This window comes from Cherax quadricarinatus, chromosome 99 (genome assembly GCF_038502225.1).
Source record: "Cherax quadricarinatus isolate ZL_2023a chromosome 99, ASM3850222v1, whole genome shotgun sequence".
Taxonomy (NCBI): Eukaryota; Metazoa; Arthropoda; class Malacostraca; order Decapoda; family Parastacidae; genus Cherax; species Cherax quadricarinatus.
This window is the reverse complement of record NC_091390.1, coordinates 1615556-1639504: the sequence shown is the minus strand read 5'-3', so window position 1 is coordinate 1639504 and position 23949 is coordinate 1615556. Positions and strand designations below refer to the sequence as shown.

The 23949-nt window shown below is 45.9% G+C and overlaps 1 protein-coding gene and 1 long non-coding RNA gene across 3 annotated transcripts in view; one reads left to right on the top strand and one right to left on the bottom strand.

Moving 5' to 3' along the window:
- wake (wide awake) overlaps positions 1-12698 on the bottom strand; it is a 34853-nt gene extending 22155 nt beyond the window's left edge. The window contains exons 1-3 of the mRNA XM_070079523.1: positions 12695-12698; positions 12089-12555; positions 11005-11941 (exon numbers count right to left, since the gene is read on the bottom strand). Of these exons, the coding sequence (XP_069935624.1) occupies positions 11005-11941; positions 12089-12555; positions 12695-12698 (1408 nt within the window). The remainder of the gene's footprint in view (positions 1-11004; positions 11942-12088; positions 12556-12694) is intronic.
- A 178-nt stretch (positions 12699-12876) lies between these two features.
- Positions 12877-23949, top strand: part of LOC128704788 (uncharacterized) — a 41937-nt gene continuing 30864 nt past the window's right edge. Inside the window, exon 1 of one of the 2 annotated variants that reach the window (XR_011390961.1) lies at positions 12877-13167. This is a non-coding gene — a long non-coding RNA (uncharacterized lncRNA). The remainder of the gene's footprint in view (positions 13168-23949) is intronic. The other variant, XR_011390960.1, reaches the window with a different exon arrangement.

Below are 23949 nucleotides of genomic sequence, written 5' to 3'. Positions count from 1 at the left end.
CAGCCAGTGAAGAGGCGGGGGCCAGGAGCCGTGACTCTACCCCTGCAACTACAACTAGGTGAGTACACACACACAAGCACATAAGAGTACACACACACAACAAACAAACACACACACACACACACACACACACACACACACACACACAACACATACACACACACAACACACACACACAGACACACACACACACACAACACACACACACATACACACACACACACACAACACACACACACACATACACACACACCACACACACACACACACACACACACACACACACACACACACACACACACACACACACACACACACACACACAACACATACACACACACACACACACACAACACACACACACATACATACACACACACACAACACACACACACACACACACACACACACACACACACACACACACACACACACAACACATACACACACACACACACACACACAACACACACACATACACACACACACACACACACACACACACACACACACACACACACACAACAGTCAAGGACCAGGTGATAAGGCTGAGGAAAGAAGGTGAGGAACTCACAAGAAACGATCAAGAGGTATGTGAGGAGCTCAACACGAGATTTAAGGAAGTATTTACAGTAGAGACAGGAAGGACTCTGGGGGGACAGACCAGATGGGGACACCAACAAGGAATAAACCAACAAGTGTTGGACGACATACATACAGATGAGGAGGAGGTGAAGAAACTGCTAAGGGACATCGATACCTCAAAGGCAATGGGACCGGACAACATCTCTCCATGGGTCCTTAGAGAGGGAGCAGATATGTTGTGCGTACCACTTACCACAATCTTCAACACATCCCTGGAAACTGGGCAACTACCTGAGGTATGGAAGACAGCAAATGTAGTTCCCATTTTCAAAAAAGGAGACAGAAAAGAGGCACTAAACTATAGACCTGTGTCATTGACGTGTATAGTATGCAAAATTATGGAGAAGATTATCAGGAGGAGAGTGGTGGAGCACCTGGAACGGAACAGGAGTATAAATGCCAACCAGCACGGATTCACGGAAGGCAAATCCTGTGTCACAAACCTTCTGGAGTTTTATGATAAAATAACAGAAGTAAGACAAGAGAGAGAGGGGTGGGTTGATTGCATCTTCTTGGACTGCAAGAAGGCCTTTGACACAGTTCCTCACAAGAGATTAGTGCAGAAGCTAGAGCATCAGGCGCATATAACAGGAAGGGCACTGCAATGGATCAGAGAATACCTGACAGGGAGGCAACAACGAGTCATGGTACGTAATGATGTATCACAGTGGGCACCTGTGACGAGCGGGGTCCCACAGGGGTCGGTCCTAGGACCAGTGCTATTTTTGGTATATGTGAACGACATGACGGAAGGGTTAGACTCAGAAGTGTCCCTGTTTGCAGATGATGTGAAGTTAATGAGGAGAATTAAATCTGATGAGGACCAGGCAGGACTTCAAAGAGACCTGGACAGACTGGACACCTGGTCCAGCAAATGGCTTCTCGAATTTAATCCTGCCAAATGCAAAGTCATGAAGATAGGGGAAGGGCACAGAAGACCACAGACAGAGTATAGGCTAGGTGGCCAAAGACTGCAAACCTCACTCAAGGAGAAAGATCTTGGGGTGAGTATAACACCGAGCATGTCTCCGGAAGCACACATCAATCAGATAACTGCTGCAGCATATGGGCGCCTGGCAAACCTGAGAACAGCATTCCGACACCTTAGTAAGGAATCATTCAAGACACTGTACACCGTGTATGTCAGGCCCATACTGGAGTATGCAGCACCTGTTTGGAACCCGCACTTGATAAAGCACGTCAAGAAACTAGAGAAAGTACAAAGGTTTGCAACAAGGTTAGTTCCAGAGCTAAGGGGAATGTCCTATGAAGAAAGATTAAGGGAAATCGGCCTGACGACACTGGAGGACAGGAGGGTCAGGGGAGACATGATAACGACATATAAAATACTGCGTGGAATAGACAAGGTGGACAAGGACAGGATGTTCCAGGGAGGGGACACAGAAACAAGAGGCCACAATTGGAAGTTGAAGACACAAATGAGTCAGAGAGATAGTAGGAAGTATTTCTTCAGTCATAGAGTTGTAAGGCAGTGGAATAGCCTAGAAAATGACGTAGTGGAGGCAGGAACCATACACAGTTTTAAGACGAGGTTTGATAAAGCTCATGGAGCGGGGAGAGAGAGGGTCTAGTAGCAACCGGTGAAGAGGCGGGGCCAGGAGCTAGGACTCGACCCCTGCAACCACAAATAGGTGAGTACAAATAGGTGAGTACACACACACACAACACACAGACTAGTGACAACGCGTGACAGTGTCAGCGTGCCTCGTTGTGCTCCGGGTTTTCTCGTGTTTTCACGGTCACTCTTAAATTTGTTGAGTTAGGCATAAGAATTAACAACTGGGCGTCTACACTGCAAACTGAATTGTTTGCAATCCTAATGGCGCTAAAGCTAACCTATGACACTGAGCTTGACTCTATCATCATTACTGATTCTTTGTCATCATTGAAGGCTCTTGACTCATGTAATGACTCCAACAACATGCTCATTGGGGAAGCCAGGTATAGATACTCAAAAATTAGGGACAAAGGAATTAATGTACAATTGCTATGGATCCCATCACACATTGGATTACTCCTTCATGATAAAGTTGATATGTTAGCCAAGAAGAGTATCGAGAAGGAGAATGTAGAATATAACTTTGGTATAACTGTGTCTAGCATTAGGAATAATATTAGGAGAGAAGTAAATAATGAAAATGATTGTTATAGGAATGCAGTTAGAAGCCTGAGTAGATCTATAACCCACTATGATAACATGAACGTAGATAAGTATGTTTATGGAGCAACTTGCAATGTGAACAGACTGACTGATGTTGTAGTGGCCAGGCTTAGGCTTGGTTACAAGTACTTCTGGCAGTTTGGGAGACACACAGATGATGATCAAACTAAATGTAAATTATGTGATCAGGCATATGGTCACTCTCTTGAACACTATGTGCTTAATTGTCCACTTATTGAGGAATACAGAGACAGACAGTATAATAACCTATGTGACATGTCAAGATATCTTATTAATGAAAATAAGATACCAGATATACTAAGCAAATTTCCTAAATTTGCTTGTAACAGATAAGTGAACTATAGATATGTAGATATAAATCCATATGTATTCCTGTTAACCCTTTGGGGCCTAGTTCCTAGGCCTTTTGTGTATCCATATGCTCTCGCGCTACCGTCCACAGGATGGATATGGGGTGCACAATAAACTAGCCACTTCGGTGGCAAAATCTAAAAAAAAATCTAACTCTTACGTGCTAGAACTTTAATTTGTGTCATCAATCCTATACATCCCTCTAGCGCCTGGAACCAATCTTGGGCGGAAAACATTATATACTGAGTCAAAAAAGGAGAATTAGTGTGCACTGCGTAGCAGAGTTTACTGCCAGAGGGGAATCATAGGCCTATGTCCCGTGTGGAAAAAAATAATAATAATTGAACTTTTCATGTCAGAGGAAAGAAAGTCTCCCTGATAACATTGAGTATACATAGTGTATACTACAGTGGCTCCCTAGTATATTGATGATAAAGGCTAAAGTGTCATTTGAAAACAGGTGAATTTGTAAATGAAGTGATAAGCCTATAGAGGCAGGTGCCAGAAGTCGCCAGAAACTTACCACAGGTCAGCTGTTTTTAATAATCTTCCTGGCCTGCTAGTGTACTCGCATATAATCTAGTGATACCAGTGAATAGCAGAATACAGTGTTGTAGTAGCAACTAACCAGTATTATAATGGTACTTAGTGGAGTGACTTTCATTAGTTTCTTTTTCTTGAAATACCAGACATATACTGTGAATTTCATATAACCTGTAGTTACCAGCGGTCGCAATATACACAACGAGAAGCAATTATTACTACAGAAAAAGCGTCCTTCCTCCAAAATTTGCACCAGTCAACTATAGTGATAATATAGCATTTATTGTGGTGGTGACGGAAAAAACAAAAAATAGAAAAGCCAGATACAGCGATTGATAAACAAAGAGGTCGACTGTACGTCATTGTAGGAGCTGCCAGATATCACCGGCTCTTCAACACGCAAGTTATACTTTTGTATCAGTCAAATCACATATTACTCGGGTAGATAATTTCCAGTAGATCCTTCATGTGTTAGCTCATATCACCGACCAGTATGGTTTAAATAAATGACCCACTGATCAGAGCAGATCGACTGGTCCGAACCCTTGACTGGTCCGAACCCGGGACTGGTTTCAAACAGTTTCGTTGGACAATAAAGCAGACTGTAAACGGATGGGTTTGTAGGCGCCCTTATAAACACAAACATTAAAAATCAGGAACGTGACGGTAAGCTGTCCAATATACAAAAAGAGTTAGAAACAGAAATACAAATAGCTAGAGCTTCATTTAAGGTTATTAATATAATATTCGAGAGGTTGCTAGTAGAATTGCAGTAAATCAACCATTCAAATCATTATGAAGCTGTGTGTAGTCTGTGGTCAGTCAAACAAACGGGCTTCCACATGGATAAATTGTCATTTTTGTGGAAATTGGTGTCACGCTCCTTGTGCAGATATCCCAGAACTAGCTACAAGCAGTATTAAAACAGAGAAGTGTTTTTGGGTATGCCCAAATGAGGAAAATCTGTGGACTAAAATCACAAGGGTATTAAAAGAGGATAACATCAAAGCTGCTTTCATAGAAAACCTGGAAGCTTTCTACAACAGATGGGAACATAAAAAGTCTGGGCTGAATGGTACTGCCCTTGATACTGGCCATGTAGTCACAAACTGTAAGGCTGGAGATGATGTCCTGGTAGTCAGTAAATGGGGGGCTGATAGTGCTGTCCTGGGAGACAGTAATGGTGAAGCTGGAGGTGCTGTCCTGGGAGACAGAAATGGTGAAGCTGGAGATGCTGTCCTGGGAGACAGTAATGGTGAAGCTGGAGATGCTGTCCTGGGAGACAGTAATGGTGAAGCTGGAGGTGCTGTCCTGGGAGACAGAAATGGTGAAGCTGGAGATACTGTCCTGGGAGACAGTAATGGTGAAGCTGGAGATTTTGTCCAGGTAGTCGGGAATTATACGCAGGAAGGAATACATATAAATGACCTCACAGAGGACAGGAGCCATAGTAGGGAAACAAGTGTAGTCAAAGATAAGATAAAACCAATATTGCAAACTAGAAATACTGCAGGAAATAGCAAACAAGAGGACTCCAATAGCAATAGTGAGGATAAATTACCAAAAACAACTGGTGGGAGCTCCATTGTTGGTGCTAGGGAGGATAGGAATAAGACAGGGAAACATGCACCAACAGGGAATACAGTCACAGAAACCCAAGGCAAACGGAAACCAAGCCTGTGCACATACTATGCACTTGGTATCTGCTGGCATGGGAAATCTGGAAAAACAGATGGGACATGCAACTATGACCACCCTAGAAAATGTCATGCCCATATGACAACAGGAAAATGCAAACTCCCTTCCTGTAAGCTTTTTCACCCTGAAATGTGTACCTCTTCAGTACAGGAAAGACTGTGCTATAACTTAAATTGCCAGGCATACCATCTAAAGGGGACAAAAAGATACAAAACATCCAGGCCATGGGAAAACCTGGGTAGCCACAGCCACTCAAGAGGGAGAGGTTTTTTAGTGCCAGGAAGGAAAAAAAACTGGCAGGAAATGGCAGAAATCGTACACCAAATCCAGTCATTCCTGGAGTGGAACCACAGTCGATGGCCTCCACTCCAAACCAACAGATACAGATACTAATGCCGGAAAAAAAATCCCCCCCCAGTACCAACAATACCACCAGTCCGATAACATTCTTCTTTGCAAATATACAGGGTCTAAAGCCAGCAACAAACAACAAAATACCTTTCATCCGTGGACTGCTTGCAGAGGCAAAGGCAATGTTCACGGCTTTCACTGAGACCCACATAAAGGATCACTTGGACAACGAAATATGGATCCCAGGTTACAACCTATACAGATGTGACAGAGTGAACAGGCAAAAGGGGGGGGGGTTGGCCTGTACATTGCAGAGTCACTTGTTTGCACAGAACTGCTTAATGCCTCAAATGACGTAGTGGAAGTTTTAGCAGTAAAGGTCGAGAACCAAAACCTAGTCATTGTGGTAGTCTACAAGCCTCCGGATGCAACATCCCAGCAATTCCAGGAACAGCTGTTAAAAATTGACCACTGCCTGGAAAATCTTCCAGCTCCTGCACCCAACATCTTGCTCCTGGGGGATTTCAACTTAAGGCACCTAAAATGGAGGAATATAGCAAATAATATTGTTGCAGTAATAACACCAGGAGGCAGCTCTGATGAAAACTCACACTCACACGAGCTTTTAAATCTCTGCACAAAATTCAATTTAAACCAGCAAATAATAGAGCCTACTAGACTGGAGAATACACTAGACCTCATCTTCACTAACAATGATGATCTGATAAGAAATGTCACCATATCAAAAACAATATACTCAGATCACAACATAATTGAGGTTCAGACATGTATGCGTGGAGCCCCAGACCGACAAAATGAGACTAGTCACGAGGGAGCATTCACCAAATTCAACTTCAATAACAAAAACATAAAGTGGGACCAAGTAAACCAAGTCCTAACCGATATAAGCTGGGAAGATATACTAAGCAACACAGACCCAAACTTATGCCTAGAACAGATTAACTCGGTGGCACTCGATGTATGCACAAGGCTTATTCCTCTAAGAAAAAGGAGGAGTAGATGTAAAATAGAAAGAGACAGGCGCTCCCTTTACAGGCGACGGAAAAGAATAACAGAGCGGCTAAAAGAGGTCAATATATCTGAAATGCGCAGGGAGACACTGGTCAGAGAAATAGCAAGCATCGAACTTAAGCTAAAAGAATCCTTTAGGAGTCAGGAATCGCGGGAAGAACTAAAAGCCATAAATGAAATCGAAAGAAACCCAAAGTATTTCTTCTCCTATGCCAAATCAAAATCGAGAACAACGTCCAGTATTGGGCCCCTACTTAAACAAGATGGGTCCTACACAGATGACAGCAAGGAAATGAGTGAGCTACTCAAGTCCCAATATGACTCAGTTTTTAGCAAGGCTCTAACCAGACTGAGAGTCGAAGATCAAAATGAATTTTTTATGAGAGAGCCACAAAATTTGATTAACACAAGCCTATCCGATGTTATCCTGACGCCAAATGACTTCGAACAGGCGATAAATGACATGCCCATGCACTCTGCCCCAGGGCCAGACTCATGGAACTCTGTGTTCATCAAGAACTGCAAGAAGCCCCTATCACGAGCCTTTTCTATCCTATGGAGAGGGAGCATGGACACGGGGGTCGTCCCTCAGTTACTAAAAACAACAGACATAGCCCCACTCCACAAAGGGGGCAGTAAAGCAACAGCAAAGAACTACAGACCAATAGCACTAACATCCCGTATCATAAAAATCTTTGAAAGGGTCCTAAGAAGCAAGATCACCACCCATCTAGAAACCCATCAGTTACACAACCCAGGGCAACATGGGTTTAGAACAGGTCGCTCCTGTCTGTCTCAACTACTGGATCACTACGACAAGGTCCTAAATGCACTAGAAGACAAAAAGAATGCAGATGTAATATATACAGACTTTGCAAAAGCCTTCGACAAGTGTGACCATGGCGTAATAGCGCACAAAATGCGCGCTAAAGGAATAACAGGAAAAGTCGGTCGATGGATCTATAATTTCCTCACTAACAGAACACAGAGAGTAGTCGTCAACAGAGTAAAGTCCGAGGCAGCTACGGTGAAAAGCTCTGTTCCACAAGGCACAGTACTAGCTCCCATCTTGTTCCTCATCCTCATATCCAACATAGACAAGGATGTCAGCCACAGCACCGTGTCTTCCTTTGCAGATGACACCCGAATTTGCATGACAGTGTCTTCCATTGCAGACACTGCAAGGCTCCAGGCGGACATCAACCAAATCTTTCAGTGGGCTGCAGAAAACAATATGAAGTTCAACGATGAGAAATTTCAATTACTCAGATATGGTAAACATGAGGAAATTAAATCTTCATCAGAGTACAAAACAAATTCTGGCCACAAAATAGAGCGAAACACCAACGTCAAAGACCTGGGAGTGATTATGTCGGAGGATCTCAACTTCAAGGACCATAACATTGTATCAATTGCATCTGCTAGAAAAATGACAGGATGGATAATGAGAACCTTCAAAACTAGGGAGGCCAAGCCCATGATGACACTCTTCAGGTCACTTGTTCTATCAAGGCTGGAATATTGCTGCACTCTAACAGCACTTTTCAAGGCAGGTGAAATTGCCGACCTAGAAAATGTACAGAGAACTTTCACGGCGCGCATAACGGAGATAAAACACCTCAATTACTGGGAGCGCTTGAGGTTTCTAAACCTGTATTCCCTGGAACGCAGGAGGGAGAGATACATGATTATATACACCTGGAAAATCCTAGAGGGACTAGTACCGAACTTGCACACGAAAATCACTCACTACGAAAGCAAAAGACTTGGCAGACGATGCACCATCCCCCCAATGAAAAGCAGGGGTGTCACTAGCACGTTAAGAGACCATACAATAAGTGTCAGGGGCCCGAGACTGTTCAACTGCCTCCCAGCACACATAAGGGGGATTACCAACAGACCCCTGGCAGTCTTCAAGCTGGCACTGGACAAGCACCTAAAGTCAGTTCCTGATCAGCCGGGCTGTGGCTCGTACGTTGGTTTGCGTGCAGCCAGCAGCAACAGCCTGGTTGATCAGGCGCTGATCCACCAGGAGGCCTGGTCACAGACCGGGCCGCGGGGGCGTTGACCCCCGAAACTCTCTCCAGGTAAACACACACACAACACACACACATACACACACACACACACACACGGGGCCAGGAGCTAAGACTCGACCCCTGCAACCACAAATAGGTGAGTCAGTTCTAGGACCAGTGCTATTTTTGATATATGTGAACGACATGATGGAAGGAATAGACTCTGAAGTGTCCCTGTTCGCAGATGACGTGAAGTTGATGAGAAGAATTAAATCGGACGAGGATGAGGCAGGACTGCAAAGAGACCTGGACAGGCTGGACATGTGGTCCAGAAACTGGCTTCTCGAATTCAGTCCAGCCAAATGCAAAGTCATGAAGATTGGGGAGGGGCAAAGAAGACCGCAGACAGAGTATAGGCTAGGTGGACAAAGACTACAGACCTCACTCAGGGAGAAAGACCTTGGGGTGACCATAACACCGAGCACATCACCGGAGGCACACATCAACCAAATAACTGCTGCAGCATACGGGCGCCTGGCAAACCTGAGAATAGCGTTCTGATACCTTAATAAGGAATCGTTCAAGACACTGTACACTGTGTATGTTAGGCCCATACTGGAGTATGCAGCACCAGTCTGGAACCCACACCTTGTCAAGCACGTCAAGAAGTTAGAGAAAGTACAAAGGTTTGCAACAAGGCTAGTCCCAGAGCTCAAGGGAATGTCGTACGAGGAAAGGTTAAGGGAAATCGGACTGACGACACTGGAGGACAGAAGGGTCAGGGGAGACATGATAACGACATACAAGATACTGCGGGGAATAGACAAGGTGGACAGAGATAGGATGTTCCAGAGAGGGGACACAGGGACAAGGGGTCACAACTTTAAGCTGAAGACTCAGACGAGTCACAGGGACGTTAGGAAGTATTTCTTCAGTCACAGAGTTGTCAGCAAGTGGAATAGCCTAGCAAGTGAAGTAGTGGAGGCAGGAACCATACATAGTTTTAAGAAGAGGTATGACAAAGCTCAGGAAGCAGAGAGAGAGAGGACCCAGTAGCGATCAGTGAAGAGGCGGGGCCAGGAGCTGAGTCTCGACCCCTGCAAACACAATTAGGTGAGTACAATTAGGTGAGTACACACAACACACACACACACACACACACACACACACACACACACACACACACACACACACACACACACACACACACACACACACACACGGGGCCAGGAGCTGAGTATCGACCCCTGCAACCACAATTAGGTGAGTACAATTAGGTGAGTACACACAACACACACATACACACACACACACACGGGGCCAGGAGCTGAGTCTCGACCCCTGCAACCACAATTACGTGAGTTCAATTAGGTGAGTACACACAACACACACACACACACACACACACACACACACACACACACACACACCTGGCAAACCTGAGAACAGCATTCCGATACCTTAGTAAGGAATCATTCAAGACACTGTACACCGTGTATGTCAGGCCCATACTGGAGTATGCAGCACCTGTTTGGAGCCCGCACTTGATAAAGCACGTCAAGAAACTAGAGAAAGTACAAAGGTTTGCGACAAGGTTAGTTCCAGAGCTAAGGGGAATGTCCTATGAGGAAAGATTAAGGGAAATCGGCCTGACCACACTGGAGGACAGGAGGGTCAGGGGAGACATGATAACGACATATAAAATACTGCGTGGAATAGACAAGTTGGACAAAGACAGGATGTTCCAGGGAGGGGACACAGAAACAAGAGGCCACAATTGGAAGTTGAAGACACAAATGAGTCAGAGAGATAGTAGGAAGTATTTCTTCAGTCATAGAGTTGTAAGGCAGTGGAATAGCCTAGAAAATGACGTAGTGGAGGCAGGAACCATACACAGTTTTAAGACGAGGTTTGATAAAGCTCATGGAGCGGGGAGAGAGAGGGCCTAGTAGCAACCGGTGAAGAGGCGGGGCCAGGAGCTAGGACTCGACCCGTGCAACCACAAATAGGTGAGTACAAATAGGTGAGTACACACATGAACATTTCTGAGTGAGTTGTCTCTAAATTCTTAAATTTTATCTCCAGGCATCCAGGCATCACTCCAGTACACAATGACGCAGTGAGTGACGCTTATGACACAAGCATGACACAATAGTACCACACCTGTGTCTGGCTTCTGACACAATAGTACCACACCTGTGTCTGGCTTCTGACACAATAGTACCACACCTGTGTCTGGCTTGTGACACAATAGTACCACACCTGTGTCTGGCTTGTGACACAATAGTACCACACCTGTGTCTGGCTTGTGACACAATAGTACCACACCTGTGTCTGGCTTGTGACACAATAGTACCACACCTGTGTCTGGCTTGTGACACAATAGTACCACACCTGTGTCTGGCTTGTGACACAATAGTACCACACCTGTGTCTGGCTTCTGACACAATAGTACCACACCTGTGTCTGGCTTGTGACACAATAGTACCACACCTGTGTCTGGCTTGTGACACAATAGTACCACACCTGTGTCTGGCTTGTGACACAATAATACCACACCTGTGTCTGGCTTCTGACACAATAGTACCACACCTGTGTCTGGCTTGTGACACAATAGTACCACACCTGTGTCTGGCTTCTGACACAATAGTACCACACCTGTGTCTGGCTTGTGACACAATAGTACCACACCTGTGTCTGGCTTCTGACACAATAGTACCACAACTGTGTCTGGCTTGTGACACAATAGTACCACACCTGTGTCTGGCTTGTGACACAATAGTACCACACCTGTGTCTGGCTTGTGACACAATAGTACCACACCTGTGTCTGGCTTGTGACACAATAGTACCACACCTGTGTCTGGCTTGTGACACAATAGTACCACACCTGTGTCTGGCTTGTGACACAATAGTACCACACCTGTGTCTGGCTTGTGACACAATAGTACCACACCTGTGTCTGGCTTGTGACACAATAGTACCACACCTGTGTCTGGCTTGTGACACAATAGTACCACACCTGTGTCTGGCTTGTGACACAATAGTACCACACCTGTGTCTGGCTTCTGACACAATAGTACCACACCTGTGTCTGGCTTCTGACACAATAGTACCACACCTGTGTCTGGCTTCTGACACAATAGTACCACACCTGTGTCTGGCTTCTGACACAATAGTACCACACCTGTGTCTGGCTTCTGACACAATAGTACCACACCTGTGTCTGGCTTCTGACACAATAGTACCACACCTGTGTCTGGCTTCTGACACAATAGTACCACACCTGTGTCTGGCTTGTGACACAATAGTACCACACCTGTGTCTGGCTTGTGACACAATAGTACCACACCTGTGTCTGGCTTCTGACACAATAGTACCACACCTGTGTCTGGCTTGTGACACAATAGTACCACACCTGTGTCTGGCTTCTGACACAATAGTACCACAACTGTGTCTGGCTTCTGACACAATAGTACCACACCTGTGTCTGGCTTGTGACACAATAGTACCACACCTGTGTCTGGCTTGTGACACAATAGTACCACACCTGTGTCTGGCTTGTGACACAATAGTACCACAACTGTGTCTGGCTTGTGACACAATAGTACCACACCTGTGTCTGGCTTGTGACACAATAGTACCACAACTGTGTCTGGCTTGTGACACAATAGTACCACAACTGTGTCTGGCTTCTGACACAATAGTACCACACCTGTGTCTGGCTTCTGACACAATAGTACCACACCTGTGTCTGGCTTCTGACACAATATATACCTAACAAGTTGAGAGTATTTATGGATGAGAGAGAATCAGTTACAACTCAAGTTGATCTCAGTCTTAGATAGATGGACACATTTGTGTGCAAGAAGTGTGACAGAGAGTTCTGTCTAGTGGTGGTGTGGTAGTGCCATCTAGTGGTGGTAGTGGTGGTGTGGTAGTGCCATCTAGTGGTGGTAGTGGTGGTGTGGTAGTGCCATCTAGTGGTGGTAGTGGTGGTGTGGTAGTGCCATCTAGTGGTGGTAGTTGTGGTGTAGTAGTGCCATCTAGAGGTGGTGTGGTAGTGCCATCCAGTGGAGGTAGTGGTGGTGTAGTAGTGCCATCTAGTGGTGGTAGTGGTGGTGTAGCAGTACCATCTAGTGGTGGTAGTCAGAGTTAGTCAGGTTATCAGTGATGGTGTTATAGTGAAGGTCAGGACAGTGACCAACCTCAAGGTCACTATAGGTCAGTTAACCTTCAATGGTCGTACAGGAGAGATGTGTTGCTCCTCCTCCTGCTGCCCCGCCGGCTTTACCGCTTCCTCAGCTTCTTAATACATCTAAATAACGTAAGCATTGTCTAGTGACGTGTTTGTCAGTACAACAACAGAGTTGAGCTGCAGCTCCTGGTCCCCGTCACCAGTTTGCTCACTAAATTAAGTCTTAATTTTCTTCTGGTGTAATGTCTTGGAGGGGCGGGGGGGGGGGGTGACCTTAGTGGAGGGGTTTTGATGCGAGGAACTGGAGCTACTCCCCTTCCTCCGGGTATATAAATCAGGCAGTAATGTTACTAGTGTATATTACATGGTAATGTTGATAGTTATAATGTTTATTGGCCACAAAATAGAGCGAAACACCAACGTCAAAGACCTGGGAGTGATCATGTCGGAGGATCTCACCTTCAAGGACCATAACATTGTATCAATCGCATCTGCTAGAAAAATGACAGGATGGATAATGAGAACCTTCAAAACTAGGGATGCCAAGCCCATGATGACACTCTTCAGGTCACTTGTTCTATCTAGGCTGGAATATTGCTGCACACTAACAGCACCTTTCAAGGCAGGTGAAATTGCCGACCTAGAAAATGTACAGAGAACTTTCACGGCGTGCATAACGGAGATAAAACACCTCAATTACTGGGATCGCTTGAGGTTCCTGAACCTGTATTCCCTGGAACGCAGGAGGGAGAGATACATGATTATATACACCTGGAAAATCCTAGAGGGACTAGTACCGAACTTGCACACGAAAATCACTCACTACGAAAGCAAAAGACTTGGCAGACGATGCACCATCCCCCCAATGAAAAGCAGGGGTGTCACTAGCACGTTAAGAGACCATACAATAAGTGTCAGGGGCCCGAGACTGTTCAACTGCCTCCCAGCATACATAAGGGGGAATACCAACAGACCCCTGGCAGTCTTCAAGCTGGCACTGGACAAGCACCTAAAGTCGGTTCCTGACCAGCCGGGCTGTGGCTCGTACGTTGGTTTGCGTGCAGCCAGCAGCAACAGCCTGGTTGATCAGGCTCTGATCCACCAGGAGGCCTGGTCACAGACCGGGCCGCGGGGGCGTTGACCCCCAGAACTCTCTGCAGGTAAACTCAAGACCACCATGATCTTACCTAGACCACCATGATCTTACCTAGACCACCACGATCTTACCTAGACCACCATCTTACCTAGACCACCATGATCTTACCTAGACCACCATCTTACCTAGACCACCATGATCTTACCTAGACCACCACGATCTTACCTAGACCACAATGATCTTACCTAGACCACCATGATCTTACCTATACCACAATGATCTTACCTAGACCACCATGATCTTACCTAGACCACCATGATCTTACCTAGACCACCATGATCTTACCTAGACCACCATCTTACCTAGACCACCATGATCTTACCTAGACCACCACGATCTTACCTAGACCACCACCATCTTACCTAGACCACCATGATCTTACCTAGACCACCATGATCTTACCTAGACCACCATGATCTTACCTAGACCACCACGATCTTACCTAGACCACCACCATCTTACCTAGACCACCACCATCTTACCTAGACCACCACCATCTTACCTAGACCACCACGATCTTACCTAGACCACCATGATCTTACCTAGACCACCATGATCTTACCTAGACCACCATGATCTTACCTAGACCACCATGATCTTACCTAGACCACCATGATCTTACCTAGACCACCATGATCTTACCTAGACCACCATGATCTTACCTAGACCACCATGATCTTACCTAGACCACCATGATCTTACCTAGACCACCATGATCTTACCTAGACCACCATGATCTTACCTAGACCACCATGATCTTACCTAGACCACCATGATCTTACCTAGACCACCATGATCTTACCTAGACCACCATGATCTTACCTAGACCACCATGATCTTACCTAGACCACCATGATCTTACCTAGACCACCATGATCTGACCTAGACCACCATGATCTGACCTAGACCACCATGATCTGACCTAGACCACTATGATCTGACCTAGACCACCATGATCTGACCTAGACCACCATGATCTTACATAGACCACCATGATCTTACCTAGACCACCATGATCTTACCTAGACCACCATGATCTTACACAGACCACCATGATCTGACCTAGACCACCATGATCTGACATAGACCACCATGATCTGACATAGACCACCATGATCTTACCTAGACCACCATGATCTTACCTAGACCACCATAATCTTACCTAGACCACCATGATCTTACCTAGACCACCATAATCTTACCTAGACCACCATGATCTTACCTAGACCACCATAATCTTACCTAGACCACCATAATCTTACCTAGACCACCATAATCTTCACATACCTTCATCATCCCTTGCACCTCCACTGCTCTACAAATTAGTAAGGCCTATACCTGGATTATACAACATAGTTGTAGTGTGTATATATTTAACACTTTGTAGGTCTACAGTTATTTAGTTTGTATCAAAATAACTTATAGATTTAGGTGTTGTTAAGTAGGATAGGTAAGGTATAGAACTGGAGAATCTGCTATATGCATTATGAATGCATATAGCAGGGGAGAGTAATCTCCCCTGAAGGCATAGATTACGTAGAACTGTAAGCCTGAGAACCCACCAACGACCTTCAGTAGCTGTCTGCAATCTGTTATTGTACATGGTTTCCGTGGGGATTTTGGTGGGTTCCAGGCTTTGGGTAGCGGTTGTGGTGGGTGTTCTACGTTTTTTATGCCTTTGGCCAAACTGTGCAAATATTGGTTCATTGAGTTTAATTATGTAAAGTATTATTGTTCAGAATTAGTTGATTTTATAGTTTGTAAGTAGTGAAGTGTAACACTTCTGGCAGAAGACATTAATGATCAAAATAATGATAACTTGTGTGATCTGAAGTGCAGTGTTAGTCGGCAGAAAGGTCACTAACATCTGATGATGATCAGTATAGTTAGGGGGGTGATTTAGATTGGTATTAGTGAGAATAGGATTATTAACCCTACTGGGTTAGATACCCAGAAGAATGGGGGGGACGGGGTTGCTTGAATGTAGTGGTCCTCAGGCTGTGCCATGTTGTGGGCAGCTGCTGTGTGGTGAAGGCCATGTTGTGGGCATCAGCTGTGTGGTGACGGCCATGTTGTGGGCATCTGCTGTGTGGTGACGGACGTGTTGTGGGCATCTGCTGTGTGGTGACGGCCGTGTTGTGGGCATCTGGTGTGTGGTGAAGTCCGTGATGTGGGCATCTGGTGTGTGGTGAAGTCCGTGTTATGGGCATCTGGTGTGTGGTGAAGTCCGTGTTGTGGGCATCTGGTGTGTGGTGAAGTCCGTGATGTGGGCATCTGGTGTGTGGTGAAGTCCGTGTTATGGGCATCTGGTGTGTGGTGAAGTCCGTGTTGTGGGCATCTGGTGTGTGGTGAAGGACGTGTTGTGGGCCTTGATCTTACCTAGACCCCCTTTGATGTTACCTAGACCCTCTTGATCTTACCTAGATCCTCTCGATCTTAAGACCCTCGTGATATTACCTAGATCCCTTGATCTTACCTAGACAACCTTGATCTTCCCTAGATCTCTTGATCTTACCTAAACCCTCTTGATATTACCTAGATCCCCCCGATATTACCTAGACCCCCCTTTATCTTCCCTAGACCCCTTGATCTTACCTAGACCCCCTTGATCTTACCTAGAATCCCTTGATCTTAACTAGACCCCCTTTGATTTTACCTAGATCCCCTTTTGATCTTCCCTAGACTCCTTGATCTTACCTAAACCTTCTTGATCTTACCTAGGTACCTCTTGTTCTTGATATTACCTAGATATTACCTAGATCCCCCTCGATATTACCTAGACTCCCCTTTATCTTACCTAGACCCCCTTGATCTTGCCATGACTTCCCTTGAACTTACCTAGACTGCCGTTTATCTTACCTAGACCCCTCGTGATCTTACCTAGACCCCCTTGATCTTACCTAGACCCCCTTGATCTTACCTAGACCACCATGATCTTACTTAGACCACCATGATCTTACTTAGACCACCATGATCTTACCTAGACCACCATGATCTTACCTAGACCACCATGATCTTACCTAGACCACCATGACAGGATGGATAATGAGAACCTTCAAAACTAGGGAGGCCAAGCCCATGATGACACTCTTCAGGTCACTTGTTCTATCTAGGCTGGAATATTGCTGCACACTAACAGCACCTTTCAAGGCAGGTGAAATTGCCGACCTAGAAAATGTACAGAGAACTTTCACGGCACGCATAACGGAGATAAAACACCTCAATTATTGGGAGCGCTTGAGGTTCCTAAACCTGTATTCCCTGGAACGCAGGAGGGAGAGATACATGATTATATACACCTGGAAAATCCTAGAGGGACTAGTACCGAACTTGCACACGAAAATCACTCATTACGAAAGCAAAAGACTTGGCAGACGATGCACCATCCCCCCAATGAAAAGCAGGGGTGTCACTAGCACGTTAAGAGACCATACAATAAGTGTCAGGGGCCCGAGACTGTTCAACTGCCTCCCAGCACACATAAGGGGGATTACCAACAGACCCCTGGCAGTCTTCAAGCTGGCACTGGACAAGCACCTAAAGTCAGTTCCGGATCAGCCGGGCTGTAGCTCGTATGTTGGTTTGCGTGCAGCCAGCAGCAACAGCCTGGTTGATCAGGCTGTGATCCACCAGGAGGCCTGGTCTCAGACCGGGCCGCGGGGGCGTTGACCCCCGGAACTCTCTCCAGGTAAACTCCAGGTAAACTCCAGACCACCATGATCTTACCTAGACCACCATGATCTTACCTAGACCACCATGATCTTACCTAGACCACCATGATCTTCACATACCTTCATCATCCCTTGCACCTCCACTGCTCTACAAATTAGTAAGGCCTATACCTGGATTATACAACATAGTTGTAGTGTGTATATATTTAACACTTTGTAGGTCTACAGTTATTTAGTTTGTATCAAAATAACTTATAGATTTAGGTGTTGTTAAGTAGGATAGGTAAGGTATAGAACTGGAGAATCTGCTATATGCATTATGAATGCATATAGCAGGGGAGAGTAATCTCCCCTGAAGGCATAGATTACGTAGAACTGTAAGCCTGAGAACCCACCAACGACCTTCAGTAGCTGTCTGCAATCTGTTATTGTACATGGTTTCCGTGGGGATTTTGGTGGGTTCCAGGCTTTGGGTAGCGGTTGTGGTGGGTGTTCTACGTTTTTTATGCCTTTGGCCAAACTGTGCAAATATTGGTTCATTGAGTTTAATTATGTAAAGTATTATTGTTCAGAATTAGTTGATTTTATAGTTTGTAAGTAGTGAAGTGTAACACTTCTGGCAGAAGACATTAATGATCAAAATAATGATAACTTGTGTGATCTGAAGTGCAGTGTTAGTCGGCAGAAAGGTCACTAACATCTGATGATGATCAGTATAGTTAGGGAGGTGATTTAGATTGGTATTAGTGAGAATAGGATTATTAACCCTACTGGGTTAGATACCCAGAAGAATGGGGGGGACGGGGTTGCTTGAATGTAGTGGTCCTCAGGCTGTGCCATGTTGTGGGCAGCTGCTGTGTGGTGAAGGCCATGTTGTGGGCATCTGCTGTGTGGTGACGGCCATGTTGTGGGCATCTGCTGTGTGGTGAAGGCCATGTTGTGGGCATCTGCTGTGTGGTGACGGCCATGTTGTGGGCATCTGCTGTGTGGTGACGGCCATGTTGTGGGCATCTGCTGTGTGGTGACGGCCATGTTGTGGGCATCTGCTGTGTGGTGACGGCCATGTTGTGGGCAGCTGCTGTGTGGTGAAGGCCATGTTGTGGGCATCTGCTGTGTGGTGACGGCCATGTTGTGGGCAGCTGCTGTGTGGTGACGGCCATGTTGTGGGCATCTGCTGTGTGGTGACGGCCATGTTGTGGGCAGCTGCTGTGTGGTGAAGGCCATGTTGTGGGCATCTGCTGTGTGGTGACGGCCATGTTGTGGGCATCTGCTGTGTGGTGACGGCCATGTTGTGGGCATCTGCTGTGTGGTGACGGCCATGTTGTGGGCAGCTGCTGTGTGGTGACGGCCATGTTGTGGGCATCTGCTGTGTGGTGACGGCCATGTTGTGGGCATCTGCTGTGTGGTGACGGCCATGTTGTGGGCAGCTGCTGTGTGGTGAAGGCCATGTTGTGGGCATCTGCTGTGTGGTGACGGCCATGTTGTGGGCAGCTGCTGTGTGGTGACGGCCATGTTGTGGGCAGCTGCTGTGTGGTGAAGGCCATGTTGTGGGCAGCTGCTGTGTGGTGACGGCCATGTTGTGGGCATCTGGTGTGTGGTGACGGACGTGTTGTGGGCATCTGCTGTGTGGTGATGGACGGTTTGTGGGCATCTGCTGTGTGGTGACGGACGTGTTGTGGGCATCTGCTGTGTGGTGAAGTCCGTGTTGTGGGCATCTGCTGTGTGGTGAAGTCCGTGTTGTGGGCATCTGGTGTGTTGTGAAGTCCGTGTTGTGGGCATCTGCTGTGTGGTGACGGCCGTGTTGTGGGCATCTGCTGTGTGGTGACGGACGTGTTGTGGGCATCTGCTGTGTGGTGACGGACGTGTTGTGGGCATCTGCTGTGTGGTGAAGTCCGTGTTGTGGGCATCTGGTGTGTTGTGAAGGCCGTGTTGTGGGCATCTGCTGTGTGGTGACGGCCGTGTTGTGGGCATCTGCTGTGTGGTGACGGCCGTGTTGTGGGCATCTGGTGTGTTGTGAAGTCCGTGTTGTGGGCATCTGCTGTGTGGTGACGGCCGTGTTGTGGGCATCTGGTGTGTTGTGAAGTCCGTGTTGTGGGCATCTGCTGTGTGGTGACGGCCGTGTTGTGGGCATCTGGTGTGTTGTGAAGTCCGTGTTGTGGGCATCTGGTGTGTGGTGAAGTCCGTGTTGTGGGCATCTGGTGTGTGGTGAAGTCTATGTTGTGGGCCTTGATCTTACCTAGACCCCCTTTGATGTTACCTAGACCCTCTTGATCTTACCTAGATCCTCTCGATCTTAAGACCCTCGTGATATTACCTAGACAACCTTGATCTTCCCTAGACGTCTTGATCTTACCTAAACCCTCTTGATATTACCTAGATCCCCCCGATATTACCTAGATCCCCCCGATATTACCTAGACCCCCCTTTATCTTCCCTAGACCCCTTGATCTTACCTAGACCCCCTTGATCTTACCTAGAATACCTTGATCTTAACTAGACCCCCTTTGATTTTACCTAGATCCCCTTTTGATCTTCCCTAGACTCCTTGATCTTACCTAAACATTCTTGATCTTACCTAGATACCTCTTGTTCTTAGACCCCTTGATATTACCTAGATCCCCCTCGATATTACCTAGACTCCCCTTTATCTTACCTAGACCCCCTTGATCTTGCCATGACTTCCATTGATCTTACCTAGACCCCTCGTGATCTTACCTAGACTCCTCGTGATCTTACCTAGACCCCCTTGATCTTACCTAGACCCCCTTGATCTTACCTAGACCACCATGATCTTACCTAGACCACCATAATCTTACCTAGACCACCATAATCTTCACATACCTTCATCATCCCTTGCACCTCCACTGCTCTACAAATTAGTAAGGCCTATACCTGGATTATACAACATAGTTGTAGTGTGTATATATTTAACACTTTGTAGGTCTACAGTTATTTAGTTTGTGTCAAAATAACTTATAGATTTAGGTGTTGTTAAGTAGGATAGGTAAGGTATAGAACTGGAGAATCTGCTATATGCATTATGAATGCATATAGCAGGGGAGAGTAATCTCCCCTGAAGGCATAGATTACGTAGAACTGTAAGCCTGAGAACCCACCAACGACCTTCAGTAGCTGTCTGCAATCTGTTATTGTACATGGTTTCCGTGGGGATTTTGGTGGGTTCCAGGCTTTGGGTAGCGGTTGTGGTGGGTGTTCTACGTTTTTTATGCCTTTGGCCAAACTGTGCAAATATTGGTTCATTGAGTTTAATTGTGTAAAGTATTATTGTTCAGAATTACAGTTGATTTGATAGTTTGTCAGTAGTGAAGTGTAACACTTCTGGCAGAAGACATTAATGATCAAAATAATGATAACTTGTGTGATCTGAAGTGCAGTGTTAGTCGGCAGAAAGGTCACTAACATCTGATGATGACCAGTATAGTTAGGGGGGTGATTTAGATTGGTATTAGTGAGAATAGGATTATTAACCCTACTGGGTTAGATTACCTGGAGTTTACCTGGAGAGAGTTCCGGGGGTCAACGCCCCCGCGGCCCTGTCTGAGACCAGGCCTCCTGGTGGATCAGAGCCTGATCAACCAGGCTGTTGCTGCTGGCTGCACGCAAACCAACATACGAGCCACAGCCCGGCTGATCCGGAACTGACTTTAGGTGCTTGTCCAGTGCCAGCTTGAAGACTGCCAGGGGTCTGTTGGTAATCCCCCTTATGTGTGCTGGGAGGCAGTTGAACAGTCTCGGGCCCCTGACACTTATTGTATGGTCTCTTAACGTGCTAGTGACACCCCTGCTTTTCATTGGGGGGATGGTGCATCGTCTGCCAAGTCTTTTGCTTTCGTAGTGAGTGATTTTCGTGTGCAAGTTCGGTACTAGTCCCTCTAGGATTTTCCAGGTGTATATAATCATGTATCTCTCCCTCCTGCGTTCCAGGGAATACAGGTTTAGGAACCTCAAGCGCTCCCAATAATTGAGGTGTTTTATCTCCGTTATGCGCGCCGTGAAGGTTCTCTGTACATTTTCTAGGTCAGCAATTTCACCTGCCTTGAAAGGTGCTGTTAGTGTGCAGCAATATTCCAGCCTAGATAGAACAAGTGACCTGAAGAGTGTCATCATGGGCTTGGCCTCCCTAGTTTTGAAGGTTCTCATTATCCATCCTGTCATTTTTCTAGCAGATGCGATTGATACAATGTTATGGTGCTTGAAGAATGGGGGGGAGGGGGTTGCTTGAATGTAGTGGTCCTCAGGCTGTGCCATGTTGTGGGCAGCTGCTGTGTGGTGAAGGCCATGTTGTGGGCATCTGCTGTGTGGTGACGGACGTGTTGTGGGCATCTGCTGTGTGGTGACGGCCGTGTTGTGGGCATCTGGTGTGTTGTGAAGTCCGTGTTGTGGGCATCTGGTGTGTGGTGAAGTCCGTGTTGTGGGCATCTGGTGTGTGGTGAAGTCTATGTTGTGGGCCTTGATCTTACCTAGACCCCCTTTGATGTTACCTAGACCCTCTTGATCTTACCTAGATCCTCTCGATCTTAAGACCCTCGTGATATTACCTAGACAACCTTGATCTTCCCTAGACCTCTTGATCTTACCTAAACCCTCTTGATAGTACCGAGATCCCCCCGATATTACCTAGATCCCCCCGATATTACCTAGACCCCCCTTTATCTTCCCTAGACCCCTTGATCTTACCTAGACCCCTTGATCTTACCTAGAATCCCTTGATCTTAACTAGACCCCCTTTGATTTTACCTAGATCCCCTTTTGATCTTCCCTAGACTCCTTGATCTTACCTAAACATTCTTGATCTTACCTAGATACCTCTTGTTCTTAGACCCCTTGATATTACCTAGATCCCCCTCGATATTACCTAGACTCCCCTTTATCTTACCTAGACCCCCTTGATCTTGCCATGACTTCCATTGATCTTACCTAGACCCCTCGTGATCTTACCTAGACTCCTCGTGATCTTACCTAGACCCCCTTGATCTTACCTAGACCCCCTTGATCTTACCTAGACCACCATGATCTTACCTAGACCACCATGATCTTACCTAGACCACCATAATCTTCACATACCTTCATCATCCCTTGCACCTCCACTGCTCTACAAATTAGTAAGGCCTATACCTGGATTATACAACATAGTTGTAGTGTGTATATATTTAACACTTTGTAGGTCTACAGTTATTTAGTTTGTATCAAAATAACTTATAGATTTAGGTGTTGTTAAGTAGGATAGGTAAGGTATAGAACTGGAGAATCTGCTATATGCATTATGAATGCATATAGCAGGGGAGAGTAATCTCCCCTGAAGGCATAGATTACGTAGAACTGTAAGCCTGAGAACCCACCAACGACCTTCAGTAGCTGTCTGCAATCTGTTATTGTACATGGTTTCCGTGGGGATTTTGGTGGGTTCCAGGCTTTGGGTAGCGGTTAGATTTTAGATTTTGCCACCGAAGTGGCTAGTTTATTGTGCACCCCATATCCATCCTGTGGACGGTAGCGCGAGAGCATATGGATACACAAAAGGCCTAGGAACTAGGCCCCAAAGGGTTAACAGGAATACATATGGATTTATATCTACATATCTATAGTTCACTTATCTGTTACAAGCAAATTTAGGAAATTTGCTTAGTATATCTGGTATCTTATTTTCATTAACAAGATATCTTGACATGTCACATAGGTTATTATACTGTCTGTCTCTGTATTCCTCAATAAGTGGACAATTAAGCACATAGTGTTCAAGACAGTGACCATATGCCTGATCACATAATTTACATTTAGTTTGATCATCATCTGTGTGTCTCCCAAACTGCCAGAAGTACTTGTAACCAAGCCTAAGCCTGGCCACTACAACATCAGTCAGTCTGTTCACATTGCAAGTTGCTCCATAAACATACTTATCTACGTTCATGTTATCATAGTGGGTTATAGATCTACTCAGGCTTCTAACTGCATTCCTATAACAATCATTTTCATTATTTACTTCTCTCCTAATATTATTCCTAATGCTAGACACAGTTATACCAAAGTTATATTCTACATTCTCCTTCTCGATACTCTTCTTGG